The sequence below is a fragment of the Drosophila santomea genome, chromosome 3R (genome assembly GCF_016746245.2).
Source record: "Drosophila santomea strain STO CAGO 1482 chromosome 3R, Prin_Dsan_1.1, whole genome shotgun sequence".
Taxonomy (NCBI): domain Eukaryota; kingdom Metazoa; phylum Arthropoda; class Insecta; order Diptera; family Drosophilidae; genus Drosophila; species Drosophila santomea.
The window spans coordinates 14022421-14039944 of NC_053019.2; the positions used below are offsets into that span (position 1 = coordinate 14022421).

General features: G+C 43.4%; 2 protein-coding genes across 4 annotated transcripts; both read right to left on the reverse strand.

The window, feature by feature from the left end:
- Positions 1-1892: 1892 nt before the first annotated feature.
- LOC120454147 lies at positions 1893-6610 on the reverse strand. Its single transcript, XM_039639205.1, has 3 exons — positions 6134-6610; positions 3313-3676; positions 1893-2048 (listed from the first exon to the last, which is right to left on the reverse strand). Exons 1-3 carry the CDS (start codon positions 6181-6183, stop codon positions 1893-1895), a joined length of 570 nt encoding a protein of 189 aa, XP_039495139.1. The 5' UTR covers positions 6184-6610.
- Positions 6611-8975: 2365 nt separating this feature from the next.
- On the reverse strand, positions 8976-17309 carry LOC120454118 (homeotic protein empty spiracles). Of its 3 annotated transcripts, none has more exons than XM_039639149.2 (4): positions 16999-17309; positions 15426-16379; positions 10228-10385; positions 8976-9625 (listed from the first exon to the last, which is right to left on the reverse strand). In XM_039639149.2, exons 2-4 carry the CDS (start codon positions 16303-16305, stop codon positions 9086-9088), a joined length of 1578 nt encoding a protein of 525 aa, XP_039495083.1. In that variant the 5' UTR covers positions 16306-16379; positions 16999-17309; the 3' UTR covers positions 8976-9085. The 3 variants fall into 3 exon arrangements, with proteins under 3 accessions (XP_039495083.1, XP_039495082.1, XP_039495086.1); XM_039639148.2 differs by having other exon boundaries at positions 16848-17309; XM_039639152.2 differs by having other exon boundaries at positions 17237-17254.
- Positions 17310-17524: the final 215 nt, after the last annotated feature.

Genomic DNA, 17524 nt, shown 5'->3' on the forward strand with positions numbered 1-17524 from the left:
CCACAGCCGGCACATCCCGGCATCCCAAGTGCATGTCGGCTCATTAGGCTCCTCCACTGATGAGCAACTGGAAATGTGGAGTGGAAATGGAGGGGCGGGGGAGCTGTGAAATCGGTTATCGAATCCGCGTCTCATGTCTGGTGTCTACATCAAAATTAGGTTTTAATAATTGGCTCACATTTATTTGCCGCCTTAATTTGATTGTGCCGTCAAATGTTTTTCATGCAGTCGAATCATCAATTAATCACTGCTCATTGATCGTCTTGTGGTTGTTGGGGGCGTGTTAGCCTTAATGAACCTGGCTAATGCGGAGAGCGATGATGAAATATGAGCAGGGCTGTCTGAGAACCATGCAAAGAGGAGGATTCTAAGGCTGATTGAATAAACTCAGACTTGCTTGTAGGAGCAAAATGAATAGGAGAACAACAGTCTGAAGTTAAAACTTATATGATTTCTTTTTTAATTTATCAATTTAACTCATTTAATGTATAAAAACCCAGCGCATTTCTAAATTTTACTATTATATAGGGTGTTTTTTTTAGAGGTATAGAACTTTAAATTGCAATAAAACAACGATGGATTATTCGATTGACATGAATTTTATTGACATGAAAGATAATCTTGTGGCATTACATTTTAAATATGATTTCTGGCATATGACCGCCACGGCTGGCTCGGATGTAGTCCAATCTGGACGTCCAATTTGCAATGACTTTTTCCAACATTTGGCCGTATATCGGCAATAACACGGCGAATGTTGTCTTCCAAATGGTTTAGCGTTTGTGGCTTATCCGCATAGACCAATGACTTTACATAGCCCCACAAAAAGTAGTCTAGCGGTGTTAAATCACAAGATCTTGGAGGCTTATGAAAAATCGGGAACAACAGCAATCTCGTTTTGGGCCCATTCGACGAATCTACGCCTTGCTTGATGATCGTTTGGTTTCAATTCTTGCACGAGTTGGATTTTGTAAGCACGCATGACGAATTGCCAAACCAAACTGAGAATAAATCACTTGACAGCTGTTAAATCGGTCGCCATCTTGAACAGTAATGCCAACTTAAAGTTCTATACCTCTAAAAAAAACACCCGTTATATTAGTAATAGTAGAGATTCTAAACCTTTTATGCAAAACCAATTAACATTTTTAAAAAATCAATGATCAAACGGCTCATAAAACACCTGGGAATTCTTAGTAAATCCGAAAATTACTTGGTGTCAAATCGCGAGCCTGTTCAATTCGATTAGCCTGCGTTTGCCCAGCACGCGCAGAGCAAACAACAAATGCGAAGTTGGGAAAGGGTATAAAACTTCATTAACAAGTTGCCAAGACTTTGGCAGACCCTTTGTCGCCAGCCAGAGGTACGACACTGAAATTGAAATTGAAAATGTGCCCCGGACGCGGATTCCCGAACTCCAGCCGGGTCGCAATCTGTGTCGCCGGATCAGCGGCAAAAGTGTTTGGATATTTGTTTAATGAAAAGCGAAACGAGATCCTCGAGGAACACCGAACACCGATCAGAGAACCCCCAACCCTTTGGGATCCTCGACGGCATCCTATCGTGCGGCAAATATCAAGTCATTGGCTTTAGTCACACTTAACCCATGGCCAGCCAGCAAGCCAACAAGCCAACAGGCTAAAGTCCCTTATCCCGGCATTTGCTGGGCAATTAATTAAGTTGAGCATTTTTAAATGTGTGTGCTGGCTGAGTCTTGGGCCTGTTACCATTTTAATGCCCGACAACAGAACTACAGAACCACGGAACCAGAGAAGCACAGAAATCAGAAATCAGGGGAAGACTCCGAACAAGTTCTTTAACATGTCTAATTAGTTGTTGTGTTGCTCTGCTGCGTGCGATAAAAAAATGCATGGCACTCATTTAGTGTTTTCTTAAGCTGGGACATAAATTTGCGAGCAGTTAAAAGGCTTTTGCCTGATGGCAATGGCGAATCCAGAATTGCTGAAATCGGCGGCCGCAGATAAACTCATTTGCAAAATGCGGACTTCGTGTTGAGTGCTAACTGAATCTGAAGATTTGCCCTTGAACTGGAAAACAACAAGTTAACATAGTCAAGTACAAATGCATCTGGCCGATAGTCTGAGGTCTGAAATATGGTTTAAGTGGACCAATAACCACAGCTTTAACTTTTCATAATAATTATACATTTAAATTATACAGCTATTTTCTATTTATTGGTGCTGTTTAGGCAAATTTAATATCTTAGTTTCAGAATTGCAAAATCCTTTATAATATTTAGCACAAATTAAATAAATTACGTTTGCCAGGCTAAAAAGATCGAAAATTATAAAAACACTTCCTTATTCCCTACTGTTTGATATAAAATGGTTAAAAGAGTCAAAACTATCTGTATGTGCATCTAAATTAAGACAGAGCTGTCTTATTCTTAATTATTTGTAACTATCAATGAATACATTTGCAATCACCCTGCTACTTCGAGCTCTACCTATAATCACATTATGCTAAATGAAGTTCATTTAGAGCAAATATTGATGCGTTTCTCCTACCATTGAGCAGCTGCTGTCCTCCGGCAGGGAATAAGTCCATTTGATTAGCTCTAGGCTAGAAGTTGGCGTCCGTCTGCACCAGTGTTTGCGCTAATTCGAATTTAATTGTCGGCCAGTCTGGCGGAGTGAGTGCCGGGCACCACAGTCATTGGCGGACATTAACACATGCTGACCAGGGCGCCCAGCTCCCAGCTCCTAGATACCATATACCAGATCCCAGCTCTCTGCTCCTAGGTCCCGAAGCAATGTGTTTGTGTTAAATATTGTGTGCCAGCAGTGGCCACGACTTACCTCATACCTCGCAATCCTCCCCGCTTCTTGCTCCCCGCTCCCCGCTCCCTGATCCCGGCTCCTGGCCAACTGACTGCTTTCTGGAACTTCGTGCCTTGTCTTTTGGCTCTATGTCATTTTAATGGCCGGCGCTGCTGTTGCTTTTTGCCTTTTTGCTCTGGCTGCTGCTGCAAATGACCAATGGCGTTTTCAACTGGTTGCTGCTGCAGCTGTACACACCGCCCCCACCCCCCCCCTGCCCACAGGAGCCCCCCTCTCATCCTCCCCTCCCCTTCTCGACGGCGATCGCCACCCCACAGCAAACGGAACTGCGTGCGAAATTGCGGCAGCGATGCGAATCGCCAGCACTAAAAAAAGTTTTGTTACCAAAAAAGAAATAAATATTATAGCTTGAAAGTATTGTGTTGATATAAATTAATCAATGACCATAAACAATGCCAAGTGGATTCATATTTTTCAGTGTTTTATAACTGTTATGTAAAATGTGCCTAACAATATCTAAAATATATTCCTTACATTTTAACTGCCTAATTAAATTCTCACTGAATTTCGCTGTGTTTTTTTCCTGTGTAGCATGCAGTTTGAGTTGTGGCAGCCGAGACGTCTCAGCTCTTGCCTCCCGGTAGCAGGCAACGCTGACAGGCCGCCGGCTGACGTGCCAACCACTGTCCACTATCCACTGACCATCGACCATCGACCATCGACCATCGACCATCGACCATTGGCCACTGGCTCGATCCGACTCCAACTCGGACTCGTTCCGGCACTCCGCGCCAGCTTTGGGCCTCCGTTTGGGCCAGACTTCTGAATGCGAGGCCAACATGGCAGGCAGATCGTTTTCGGGGTAATTAATCATGCTGCATAAATTAATGTTACCAGAAGTTAATTAACTTAAGTTTATTTGCACGGCTTTTGCTTAGAGGCACACTCATCATTTGCACAGCCATGTTTTTAAAGGGAGGGGTTATAATTAGGACTTGTAAGTAATTCGGCAATATGTTTTGTGAATATTTCACTTAAATGAACATATATCCTGTTATCATTGCTATCATTACCAAGTCACTTTTTCAACACCGCTATGAATGTAAAATATTTTTACGTAAGATAATAGTTTTAAGTACTAGTTAAAGTATAGGCTCTATAACTAATATTTATTTAGTTTTGAAATAACGATACAGTTCAAATTAAAGGTAGTTTTCTAATTTTCCCAAATATCCAACAGATTCAGCTTATAGAAAAATCATAAAATCGTTGCAGGTGTTTTCCAACCCCCTCTAATCCCCACATCTTTTTAGCAACTTGCCAGATTTCCCCTAATGAGCCACTGCACGGAAATGTGTTAATTAACTGGCTCAATGTGGCAGCTGTTGTTGTTTTGATTTGGGCTCAGCATTCACAGTGCAACCTCGCTGAAGTGGACGGGGGACAGGTGTCCAAGCACCCCGCTCCTTTCGTCTTTCCCCTGCTAGAGAAAACCCCCGTAACCATCAGAAATGTGAGGCGACCCCATAATTTAGCCAATTGTCAGCGTCGAAACTTGGCTAACTTCGGTTGCTGGGCCGCACCCATTAATTATTTTAAAGTAGTTGGCCGACGCTGTGTAGCAGTTGCCTTTTCAGGCAGCAGATTTATCGACTGTGCCACAAAAACTTTTAGCATACCCACAACAAACAGCAAACTGCAAACTGCCAACTGCAAACAGCGGGTGGTGACCCCGACTTTCAGGGGGGACTTCAAAAAGGTTTTAATAGCAAATGTCGGCAATTTGTCGGCGGCGACAAAGCGAAATGGCTTTTAAATTGAGCTTCACTCATGTTGGGGGCGTGGCATGCGCCCACATGCACTTATTGATTTTGTTGCAAGGGGCGGTTCTTGATTGGGTCAAAGGTTAATTAGTTAATTGGCTGGTCAGGTGAACCTTAGAAGTGACTTGGCAGGGGAAAGGCAGTGAACTCAGGGGGTGGAGCACTTGGTTTGATGAAGTGGGAGGAATCGGGTGAAAAATGCTTTCAATTTGATGCTTGAGAAATATGGGGCGTATTTATTGGTAGTGATTAATGTGATTTGTCAATAGAGATATTTGTAACCAATGCTGAGTTGCAAAATGAGTCGAAATATATGTATATTGCTAATAACAAATTAATGCAAACTTAGCTAGTATTATAGTTACTGAAAGATGTAATTTATTCTGGTAGCATTTTCCCTTAGAAATGCTTAAGTGATTTCAGATCTTTGCCCAGTTTGCTACGAATTCATAAGCCAAACCTCGCTCAGATTGCCACGCCCTCGGAGAAAAGGGGTTTTGGAAAGAGTTCAGAAATCATCAGAGATTCATGGCTTACACACCCTCTGAACTCGATTCCCAAAAATTAGGGGCCTCCCAGAAAGTAGACCGAAAGCATTTAGCATGTTCCGGCGCCCAATGAGGTTTCCAAAAAAGTCTGTTGATACAAATCACTTGCCATTTGTCTTGGGCCATTAATTTATAAATATAACTTAGGCAGATTCTATAAACAAAAGCACGGAAAGAAACGAAATAGCAGAGAGACAAGGTTTGCGTGTACTTTGTGGGCGTGACAGCGGAGTGCGCCAAATGGGCGCTCATTAATTTCCACAAAATGAGAGGATTTTCAACAAAAACCACAAAAAAAAAGAGCAGGGAATGCATTAAATTGAATTTGTTGCCGTTTTTTCGTGCCTAATTAATGGTAATTTTCATCAGGGCAGCCACATAAATTTTCCACTCCGACAAATCCACCATTATACGAAATTAACAAATCATTTGTGTGGCAATCTGTCATAGATTTTCCACGAGCGTAGTTTCTACTTCCTTTATTTGCAGGAAAGCCTTTACAATGGATAGTCCCATTGTTTTCCCTGATAGTTGCCGTGCAATTTCCACGTTCAGTTAATTGGCAATTTATTAAAGTGTTCAATTAAGAGAGTCAATTAAAAGCGCTTCGTTCAAGTGTCGTAACGAATTTGTATTACTCTATAGCTTCTTAAACACGCTTAACCACTTCTTTGCTAGATTTTACGTTTTAAATAAACTAGTGTGTTTGAGTAATTATTAAAAGCAGTGCCTCGGGGCATCCATTGCATATATAGTACAAATGTAAATGTGTGTTGAAATATGTTTGTTGACTTTTCGCAGACGCGATCATTAAATTGCAATTATGTAATGGCAAACTGGCAGTTTGAGGCGTCGTCAGCGTGCTGCTGTGCATTTCCAATTAAAAAAGCATTAAAAACGTGGCTGCAGGAGCTGCGAGGGAATTGCATTTGGAATCGAAACGGACAGCACCCATGCTCACCTGCCAGAGGAGATTCGCATTCCCATTCGCATTCGCATTGGCAATGGCATTGGCAATCCTCTATTCCAATTCGCGATCGGCAGATGGAGATCCTCTGATGCCTTCGATCGTGCCTTAGTTCCAGTCGATCAGGGTGTTATTTATGGCGGCGAGAAAATTAACTTTTCCTGCTGGCTGACATGGAAACCAATTTGCCAATTGACGCCTCCACCTCCGGCTGGCATCTGTGGCTCGTTGGCTCTTGGGCTCTTTGGTTTTGGCCCAGTCTTCGCTACTCTGGCCCTGGCCCAGTCGCAGTCCAAGTTCCACTCCCGATCCCCCAGTCTTTCAATTCAATTTATGTTCGGGCAGGAGGCGCCAGCCGAGACTGACTGAACAGCTGAACAATCGCTGATTTACGACCTGGAAACGAAGGCGAATAGAAAACACTTTGCAATTATTAAACGTACCATTTTTATTGCTGTTCCAGGTATTGCAGTCGCCTTTTCCTATCGACCGCCCACGATGTGCGCCAAATGAGGTTTAAACTGCAATTCCGTTTACATTTGGCAAACTTTTCCCATACAAATTGCCGCTAAATAGCTGAAACCTGACACAACAATAACAACCCGGACGCCTACGCCGTTGCCAGCACGTTCGTAGTTTGTTAACCCTTTGGCACCCCATGGGCGAATTATTACCCTTTCAAAATAAGTTAAAAAGTTACCTTTTGCAACAAAAATTTTTGAAACATTAATCAAATTGCTGCTTGCAATGACTAAGCTTTTTCTTTTTTACAAAATTGGACTTATATTAATATAACTATGTAAAAGTACTGAAATCTTTTTACTACTTTGACAAACTCTTTTTCAAGTGATCTTATAAGAGCTGTAAAGGATTATTTCATCTGTTATAAAAAGGGTATATGTTTTATGCCTTTAATCTAGGTTTTTCCGTAAGACAATACGAATGCGAGTTAAAATATTTAAAGGTTGATTCATCACATCACTTTTACTTGCCGCCTGAAGGGTTAAGGCTGCTTCTGTGCTGTTGCAGTTGCTGCTGTTGTGCCTGCTGCTATTGCTGCACTGCAGCAAGTGTCAGGCCCTTCAATCGCCGTCGCCCCCACTCCTTTCACCTGTCAAATTTGCAGTGCCTGGGGAACTAATGACGCCCTTAATATGCTCCAAGTGGCTTGGCTGAAAGCCATTTCCCTTTCGCTTTGTTTTCAAAGTCATCGCCATCGCCATCGTCTTTGTCTTCGTCATCGCGGCTGGCAGACACGCCAAAATCAAACGAAAGGGTTGGCCCACGGAAAAGCCAAGAAACGCAGGGGAAAAGTCGATTATCCAATGCACTTGATAGAGACCAGGAACTAACTTTGGTTAATACTTGAAAGTTAAATGTGAAAAATAAGGTATTACAGTCTTATATCTAGAATTTAGAAGTAAACTGCAGGTATATAATAAATAATTATAAAACAATTATATTTTAATCAGAAAAAAATATAAGGTGTTATTGATATCATTTTGTGAAACGAAAGGGTGGAAAGGTTGATACTCGTTCGCGATTTTCACTTACCACCTTAATAGTTGACCAACATGACCGGTAACATGTGGACAAAAATGCTACAAAACCTACAAAGCTGCTATCTAATGAAGGCACATATTTGCCAAAAAGTGCAGCTATCGAAGGGGCAAACAAAGTGCAGTGCTTGGTGACCCCGACCCTCCATTCTGAAGACCACCCTCCATTGCTCTGGAATTTCCACTCGAGTGGCAAGCGGCTGAGACACCTGCAACTCGCCGTAGACAACTTCATTTTGTGGGTCGAGTCGAAACCTCATAAATTCGCGGCCCACAGAGGAAACGCAGAGCAAACCGACATATATAATTGCTTGGGTGGGCGTGGGCCCATTCCATCTGCAATTAAGTAATTCTCACATCGTTTATGCAAAATACGAGAATTTTCCAGGCATTCTGGCACTCTGGTGGTGGAGGAAGCTCGGCTTTTTTCAGCTTTTTTCAGCTCTGGTGTTCTGGTGATTGCTCGCGTGCAACCTCAACACCCTTTGCTTGTAGTCAAGTGGCCCATAAATTGTTGGCCAAGTTTTCACGGTGCCCGCCCAGTTTTCGTTGCGCTGCTTTGACAACGGCAATTACCTTGAACTTTTCGCCGGATCGCCTGCAACTTGCCTGCCATATCAAAAAAGCGAGGAATTTATTTATATATTTTGAATTTTTATTTTTCGGCAAGCCATCGCCAAGGGGCTCATATATTTTGGGCCACTCGGTGATCTCCTGCCGTTTTGTCAGTTTAATTTTGGGTTTAGCTCGCTTTTCGCTTTAAATGAGCCCAAATTGCCGGCCCATATGCATATACTCGCATACTCGTACGTAAGCCCGGAGCTATTTTTGCATAGTAAATACGTATATTTTATAGGCAATCATTTGCATTCCGAATATCAATTTTTGCCATCAATTTTCGGCTTCTGCTAACTGACATTTATTTTTTGGCCGCCTTATGAGACCGTAACTCGTAATTGTTGATTGCACTTTTTACTGTCAACGTTTGGCACACAACAATTTTCGCCGGGAATGAGGACTTCCATCAACAACTCAATAAAGGAAAAGCCTTGTTAGCGGGTTTTTCACCGTCTTGGCCCCCTGATTGGTTATATTTTGGCAGCTGATCGATCGATAGTTGTTGTGCATTGGTAATGAGTCTATCATGCAATGGCACAGAGTTTGCCGGTAAATGGCCATCATATGTGGAGGGCAATAAGTGTTTGATGTATTTAGATACTATATTTCAACTTTTGTATCTTCAAAAACTTGATTTCTTGTATTTATTGGACTTGTTATTTATTTTTTAAGTAGTAAACAATTAAAATTAAGCTATACAGTTGACAAATAATTTACATGAAGTCAAAGGAACACAAAATAGCGGAGATAGTTGATGGCCAACTATTAGTTACTGATTTTCCCGCTCCCTTTCCCGCTCCCGGGACTTTTCCCGCTCCCGCTCCCTCTCTCTTTCCCTCTCCCTTTCCCTTTCCCGCAGATAGAGCTGCTGCTGCTGGATGAAGTGCTGCTGCTGGTGCTGCTGCTGCAGATGCTGCTGGTGTTGCTGCAGCAACTGGTGCTGCTGCTGCGGACTGAGGGTGGCCGCCTCACCCGGATTCTGCTGCAGGAACTGCTGCTGGTGCTGGGCCAACTGCTGCTGGAACTGCTCCCGCAGCCGCTGGTGCTCCTCCGCATCCATTTCGCTGCCGTAGTCGTCCATGTCGATCACCTCGTCCTCGTCGTCCTCCTCGATCTCGTCCTCGTCCTCCGGATCCTCTGCATCCTCGTAGCTGTGCTGCGACCCATCGTGCTTGGCATCGTCCTCCCCATCGCCACCGCCTCCGCCTCCGGAGGAGCTGCCCTTGTTGCTCTTGGTGTCGCTGCCATCGCCGCCCTCCTGCTGCATCCGCTTGTGCTTGGTGCGTCTGTTCTGGAACCACACTTTAACCTGGAGGGCACACAAAACGAAGAGGTATTCTTTTAGTTTTATATTAAAGGTTAAACAGTTTAACTGTCCTTTCAAGTGCACTTTTATTTTACTGCTCTACTATTTGCTATTTAATTGCTCAATTAACATTTAAAGCCATTTTAGTGACCAGCACATCGAGCTTCTCTTCATTCTAACCCCCGTCTAGTATAAATATTTTCCTAAGCGCACGTTCGGGAAGCAATTGAACTCAGGGAAGTCTTTTTGGGGGAGGTTCTTTAACCCTTCCATTTGGCTTCTTAAGTTTTTGTTCTCTCTTTTTTTTTGGCGAGCCGTAAATAAGTTTAACGAGTGCTTTAATTCTATTTACGGCCTGCCTCCCAGCTATGCCTCCCAGTTATGCCCCCGAGGGTGCACAGTCAAGTGCTCCGTGCCCCTGCGCAGCTCTTAGCCCCTGGAAGGCCCTCTGGAAGCGCTAATAACTCAGTAACTCCGGCACTTCTTGGGCTAACGACCAGACGACATGCAATCACTTAGCCCCTAACCGAAGGGGTTGAACTGGGGGTGCTTATTGAATTTGATGCGCATTAAGGGCGGCCGCCACCCGGCGTGGCCCATCTCACCTGGGTTTCGGTCAGGCTGAGTCCCTGGGCCAACTGCTTCCGCTCCGCACCCACCACGTAGTGGTTCCCCTCGAAGGCGTGCTCCAGCTTGAGCAGCTGCGTCGGCGAGAAGGCGGTGCGCACCCGCTTCGGCTTGCGGAATGGCTGGAACAGGAAATCTGCAAGAGATCGGGAGTCAGTTGGAACTTTAATGGGTGCTGATTGGACGCCAAGTTTTTAGTTATAGTATTCAACTATCATAGGTTTGGAAATTTATTATTTCCGGCATAAGCTTAGCTAATATTTTTCAACGCGTTTCGAAAAATAATATCGACTATTTCCATATAATAATAATGTTCAGTTCCAATTAGAGCTTTCTAATATTACAACTAAATAAAACTCTATATCAACGTAAATTTACCTTACATAATTATATTACAATTAGGCATGTGATTTTTTGATACAAAGATGCACATAAATATTTGCAGTTTGTTATTTAAACAATAATGTGTGTAATTAAATTTTAACGACATTTTGGTAGTAAAAACCTGCACACCTATTTTTGCATTTTGAAACGAATTAGGCAATTGCCTTGGAAGCCGCCTAAAATATTTATTGAAGTGCAATGGTTACATAATACTTTACTCGAGAAAGTAAAAACAATATATAAATTTACTAATTTAACAGACTTTTAAAGACCTAGTAAACAAGTAAGTACTTAGATTAAAACTATTTTAAATTGCATTACCATCGAATATATTGATTTCATATAACATTGTACTTATGTACCCCATCTGAGAGGCGGAGAAGCGGCATCCTTCGCTGGCGGCTCTGCCAATTAGATGACGTTGTGCCTCAAATTGTTGATTATGAGTTCTGCGAATGCCGCGGGCAAAGATGCCGCACACAGTGGCCACTCACATGTTGCACACGCTCATTACAAAACAATAAACAAATTTCCAGACATGGCCCGCCAAACAGCACAAAAAACACAAAAGGCTTCTGGTTCGTGCCGCTTTCGGCGCTGTGTTTTTTTTCCAGCCATGTCCAAGAATCGCTGATAAGGCCAAAACAATTGGCCATGGCCAAGAGGAGCTGCCTTTGCCTTTGCTCGGCCTGGACGCCAAGCCGAACACTTTAGCGCTCCTAAAAGCCGCCAACGACGCCTCTTTGGAGGACCGAGGACCCATTGTTCTTCCTTCAGCCGGCACAACGTGATATTTTGACGTTTATCACGATTTCTGGAAGACCAGATCCCCTACCCATCCCACATCCCAGTCCCAATCCCAATCCCCACCTTGAAACCATGTGCAGCCTGGCTTTTGCGCCTGCGAGTTAACAAATTTTCAATTGAGCCACAATTTGAATATTGATATGAGGCAGCAGGCTACTGTGCGAGATTCGACTGAGATTTCTGGTGGGGCACAGGTATGTGCTGGATAATGGAACCCTACGAAAGTTGGAGTAAGCGAATTTCAGCTCTATGTATCTTATAAATCATATTATTATGTAGTGCCTACTTATTGTTTGCTATCATAAACATTTTCTCTGTATAAACCGTATTAACCTGTATATTCTTATGGTTTTAAAAACAATAAATCTATTTTCAGAGTGGAAAACAAGAATGTTTTATTTAGAAAATGCATTTATTTAATGCCCATATCATACATACATCAATGTTGATATTTGCCGGTGATAAAAATAACAACAAGACCTCAACATAATCCTGTGGTTAACCAATTTCCTGATCGTTCTGACTGCCCCCAAAACTGTCATCTTAACATTCTATGTCTTCCAAAGTTGCCAAGTCTGATCTCCCTGGCCAAACATTCAACCCAAACCAGCCGTGTTGTGATATAATTTAGTGAACAAGCCTAAGCTGGAGGATCTTTTGGCTGCCGCAAGGTGTGCCAATTACAAAATCAATATTGTTATAGCCAAATCGAATCGATTTCGGAGGCAGGAAGTCCGTTCATAAAATACAACACAACAGAAGCTAAGCCATTGGAAAAATAAACAGCTAATAGGGAAAGGATGCAAGGAGAAAGGGCGCGCAGCCATTAGATACAAGATACAACCCCAGAAATGTATCTTGTGACTCGAGCATTGTGCCTTGTTAGCACTGCCGGGCTGGAAAAAATAATAATAACAATGAAAAGGGAACAGGGAAGAGGGAAGAGGGTAGAGCGAATGGTATGGACTGGGAATGGGAATGGGAACTTGTCAATTCGACACTTCATAAATGCAGCCTCGCACCATTGATGGATATGTATCCACGTATCTGACAGATGCGACTGACTCGGCGGACTGACTGCGTGCCTGGTTTTTGCTATGAACTTGACAAACGATTGCCAGGAGGTAGCATCCAGAGTGATCTAGTTCGGCTTCTTCTTTTTTATAGCCCACGATCGCTTGACATTTGTTACATTTGACAGCTAACAATGTAGCTGCAAGATACAAGATACACGACTGTATCTTAGAAGAGGCTGTATAATTGATAATGCCGCCGCTCACAATGGCCACTTAATTATTTTTTCTAGCTCCGCAGCAGCTCTCAATGAAGTGTGTGTGTAGTTTTTCCCACTTTTTCATTTTTTTCTGCAGCTTTGTGGACACAAAGGAAACCGCCGTGCGAAAATACGCGCAATTGACAATTAATTGATGTGTCCGCTCTGCTGGCCAAGTTGTTGTTTTCTGTTTTTTGTTTTTTTTTTTGGTTTTTGCAGTGGCTCACACCCTTGTCAGCTGTCATTTTTTTGTATATGTATAGAGGTTCGAGAGTACCTTGTTTTTTAGCCCATGCTGAAAGTGCCGGATCGTTTCGTTTCGATTTCGTTTGTTCGACTGTCCTGGCCTTTTTGTGCGCCCTATTATTTATCACTTATGTGCAATTGTGTTTGCTTTCTTTTTTATCGAGTTAGGGCTTAATTTTTATGCTCTCATGATTTTTTCATTAATTTATTGCATTCCTCGGATGTCCCGCGTCCGAGGACATTGACTCGGAATCGATAATTGAAATCAAATGAATTGACAGACGGGGATGATGTGATGATGTTGTGACGTGATGATCGATTTGACGGGAATGGCCATTTGCAGTCGGGATGTATGAATGGAATTCTGTGGGTTTGTTGGGATAATCGATTTGAACAGGGGAAATCTGTGTTCTACTGAAATGCTCAGTTATAAGAAGAAGCTCTTATATTACCTACTTTAATTCTGATCCATAAATTTGGAGCCTCGTAAAAATTCGATACCTTGTAAAAATTTTCATAAGATAGCGATCAAATGAAATAGTAAAACTAAATAATACAACTTTAAATTAATTACATTTCAGACGATACATATTAATGAGCGGCAATAATTGTTAGCTTCTAATTCTTATGCCTTACGAAAGGTAATTTCAAAGCAGCTTGTCCAATTACAGTGCTCTCTATCTAAGCCTTCTTTAATAAGGATCAGAACCCAGTTAATTCAACCCGTTTTCCCAGAACTTCAACGCTTGCATTAGAGGGCAACACCCAGAAATTGCAGCACGTGCAAGCTGAATTGAGTTACTGACGTATCATCACCGCCGCTATCGCGATGATCCCCATTATCTCCCTCCAGATCGAAAAAAAATGTGGAAGAAAAACAAAGCCATGTAACCTGGAATTACTCACACGAGTTACAAAACAAACGGAGATGAAAAACATTTACAATTAATGAAATCGTTATGCGAAACATTGACATTTCACGTTCATAAATCAAGCGAAAATTACAGGCGGCGCGGAGAAAAGTGAGAAAAAAAAGAGAGAAGGAGCGCCGGGAAATGGGGAAAAGGTGAAAAAGGTAAAAAGGGAGAAAATAATGAAACGGAGTACAACATAATTAAGGCGTAACGGGGATACATGTACACTTAAGCAGGTGAAAGGCGTGTGAGTGTGCCGAAAATTATTATTATATTTAACCAGCCAAAAAAAAAACACGGACACCAACATGGCCTGGAAATTCAAATGGTAATTATGAGAGCAGCGAATGGTAGGAAAATGTGGTTAAACCGTATTAAATGACAATGTTTGTTGAGATGCGCTCTGCCCTTCTTTGCGTGGCTCTTCGCTTCTATCTGGCAGTTTTTTACCATTCGTCGGTTCTTTGCTTGGTTGCCCCAAAACCTCAATTAAAAACGCATTAACATTTCACTGGTTGCACTTTTCGTACGTTACTCATACGCCGCATGGGCCCGCCACATGAGCAACTGGCGCCGTCTGTCGGCCATTAATGGTAATTTCGGGGAAGAGAAAGAGTATAAATAAAGTAAATAAGCGCTAAACACACACTCACACACTTGGCTGGCCATTTAGGTACGCTGCTTGACCTAACGATGTGTGTAATGTTGTTTAAACAATTTAATTAAAATGTAATTTGTTTGGAAATAGTTATCAAAATGGGTTCGGTTCTCTCCTCATTCTCCTGCCCGCTCGCTCCCACTCGCTCCCATTCTCCGTCCCGTCCCGCTCCCCTCGATGATGATGATGATGAGCCCGATACACGTCTAATTAACTTGTAATAAATGTTTGCCATTTGCTTATTTAACTTTAATTATATGGAGCTGCGCGGCAACAACAGCGATAACTGAATAATTGCTTGATTGAGGTCCTCTCTATTATAATGGTGCTGTGCTTCGAATATGACTTTAGGTGTGGTTTTGGTTTCTTTTTCTCTTCGGCTCGCAACACTCAACGGCCATTTGAAACGGCTATAATGAGTGTGGAAAACTTGTTTAAGCGAAAAGAATTCAGCAAAAGGGGGTTTCTGTCTGCAGAAAAAGAAACCTACTTTTAACTATCATAATATTCTAATTAAAACATAAAAATATATATGAGAACGATCGTAATATAAATTAAAATAATGCTGTGTCAAATAGTTAGTTGTTTGGATGTTAAGTATTTACTATCCGAATCGAGTGAAAATTTAGTTCACAGCTATGCTTAATAATTGATTTTGACTGTGTTTAATATTAGCGCAAACCTATTGCAAATAATTATTAGTTTATTATACATAAAGATTAAAATTTAATTTAAGACTTATTTTAAGCGGCTTAACACGTAAAAGTGATGCCTGCTAAACCAGTTATTTTCTCTGAACCGGTTAGGTGATTATGTTATATAAAATATTGTAATAAACAATAGATCCATTTAAGATATTCTGAATACGAAATCTAAAACAGACTGACTACTTACTGCCTGGAAAGCGTGGAAAAATGCGTCCGTGTCGGCTGAGCAGCCATGGGTACAGCGGATAGCTATCCCGAATCAGATGCGGCGCACTCCCGAACGGATGGTGTCCGTGGGGCGGAGGATGTCCCGGATGGGGTCCGCCGGGGAAGATGCCAATTGGAATTTGGCCGGGTGGCAGATGCGGATGCGGACCATGTGGCGGTCCAGTTGGCACGGGCGGAAGTTGCTGTTGCTGTTGTTGCTGCTGCTGCTGGTGATGATGAGCCAGTGCAGCAGCCATTTGGAACTGGGCGGCAAGGAACGGCGGTGGCTGCGGCGGCGGGTGGGGCGGACCCACCATGCGCACCGCCATGGCGTTCGGTGAGGTGCGGTTCCCGATTAAAGCTAGATTTGGCGCCGGCAGAGGCAGCGGACGGATGAGGGTTGGAGGATTACCCGCTCCCAACGGTGGATCCCCGGACTTTGGAGTATTCCCCGCCGCTGGCGGATTGCCTCCTCCACTCGGAGGCGATGGCGACCGGCTAACCGGTGATCTTTGCGGACTGCGCGATCTGTCCAGGGAATCTCTCCGGCGGCAGTAGATATATCCCCTGGGCGTCCGGCGCCCACTGTTGTTCGTGTTTGTCGGCGATGCGGGACTTTCGCTGCGCGGCGGCGGCGAGGATATCACACTGACCCTCAGTGGAGCCGATCTCGTCGAGGAATCGCCCACAATCGAGTCGATGCTGAAGGCCAGCTTGGGCTTGCTGCCCGCGGAGGCGGAAACGTTGCTGCTGGCGGAAACGGAAGTCGAGGATGCGGCCACCGAGGAGCTGCTGCTCACAAAAGAACTCGTCGGCGCCATGGGCAGCATGTTGAACGTTTGCCGGCCGCAGGTGACCATTTGGTAGGGGTTTCGTTGATTGGAAAAACAAATGAAACACTTTTCCTCCTCTCAAACTTCCCGGTTCGGAGTCTCTGCAAGTCGAAGGAGATTATAAGAACACTTTGATTCCTTGGTTTCCATTTTAGATTAGACTCCCTATTGACCGTATCTCTAGTATCGCTATTGTTTTACAATTGGCAGGAAAAATTGTCTTATTTGTTGGCGGAATTAATCAAAACTTTTGATCAAGTAAATAACAATTACTCCAAAAGAATACTAAATTAGATATAACTCATATAAATTGCTGGGTTAAAATAAAACGGTAACAATCCTACTCAAATCATAGGAAATGGAAATTGAAGTCTTTTAAAAAATGTTTCTTGACTGGAATTGTTTCTTCACCATTTTCCTACTGCAATTTTCTAACAAACTGACCAGAAACGGAAACGAAAAAGGGGGTGTACTGATCGAAACTCCCAATAAATGGGTTGGGGCTATGGAAACACGATCGCGTTCAACGGTTACTGGTTATACTAGATATCAGATAAGCACACACGCACTGTTTTTCCGATCAGATAGCTATAGCTATGTATATAGCTACGTAGCGTTGTATCTGCGATGCTCCAGCGGTTGGCATCCGTCGGCGTGACATTGATAAACTGTAACTGTAACTGGAGCGGCGGCAACGCGGCGATTGGAGCGTGACCGTACCGCTTCGCTGGACGATTGACGGCGGCGATTGACGGTTGGCGATTGACTATTGGCGATTGACGGTAGCGTTGGCGTTGGCTTTGGCGGTCAACAGTTAACGGTTAACGGTTATGCCGGCTACCCGGTAACGAAACGATTGCGGTGGCCGCGCTGCGATGATGATGAGCACTGTCAACGCCATTAGCATTATGGAGCTTCTAAAGGCGTCTAATTGTAGGCTCCACTTGGCCGCTCGCACCCTCTCTCTCGCTCTCTCTGGCCCTCTCTTTCTTTCCTGATTTTCGGCGGGGGCGTCGGCGAATCGCTGCGTGGCTCTCACGCTGAGCGTTTTAGCTCGAGTGTCGCGTTGGAAAAAGCCGCAAAAAGTTTGTGGGGCCAGGTCGACTGCTTCTTCTTCCTTAGCTTGTGCTTCCAGTGCAGCATTACAGCTGGCGTCTCGCTCGCACACGTGGCTCAGTGCGCCTGCGCCAAAGCAGCGCAGCAATAGTTCAGTGGATATTCCGAAAACCTGCTTGGCTCCAAGTGG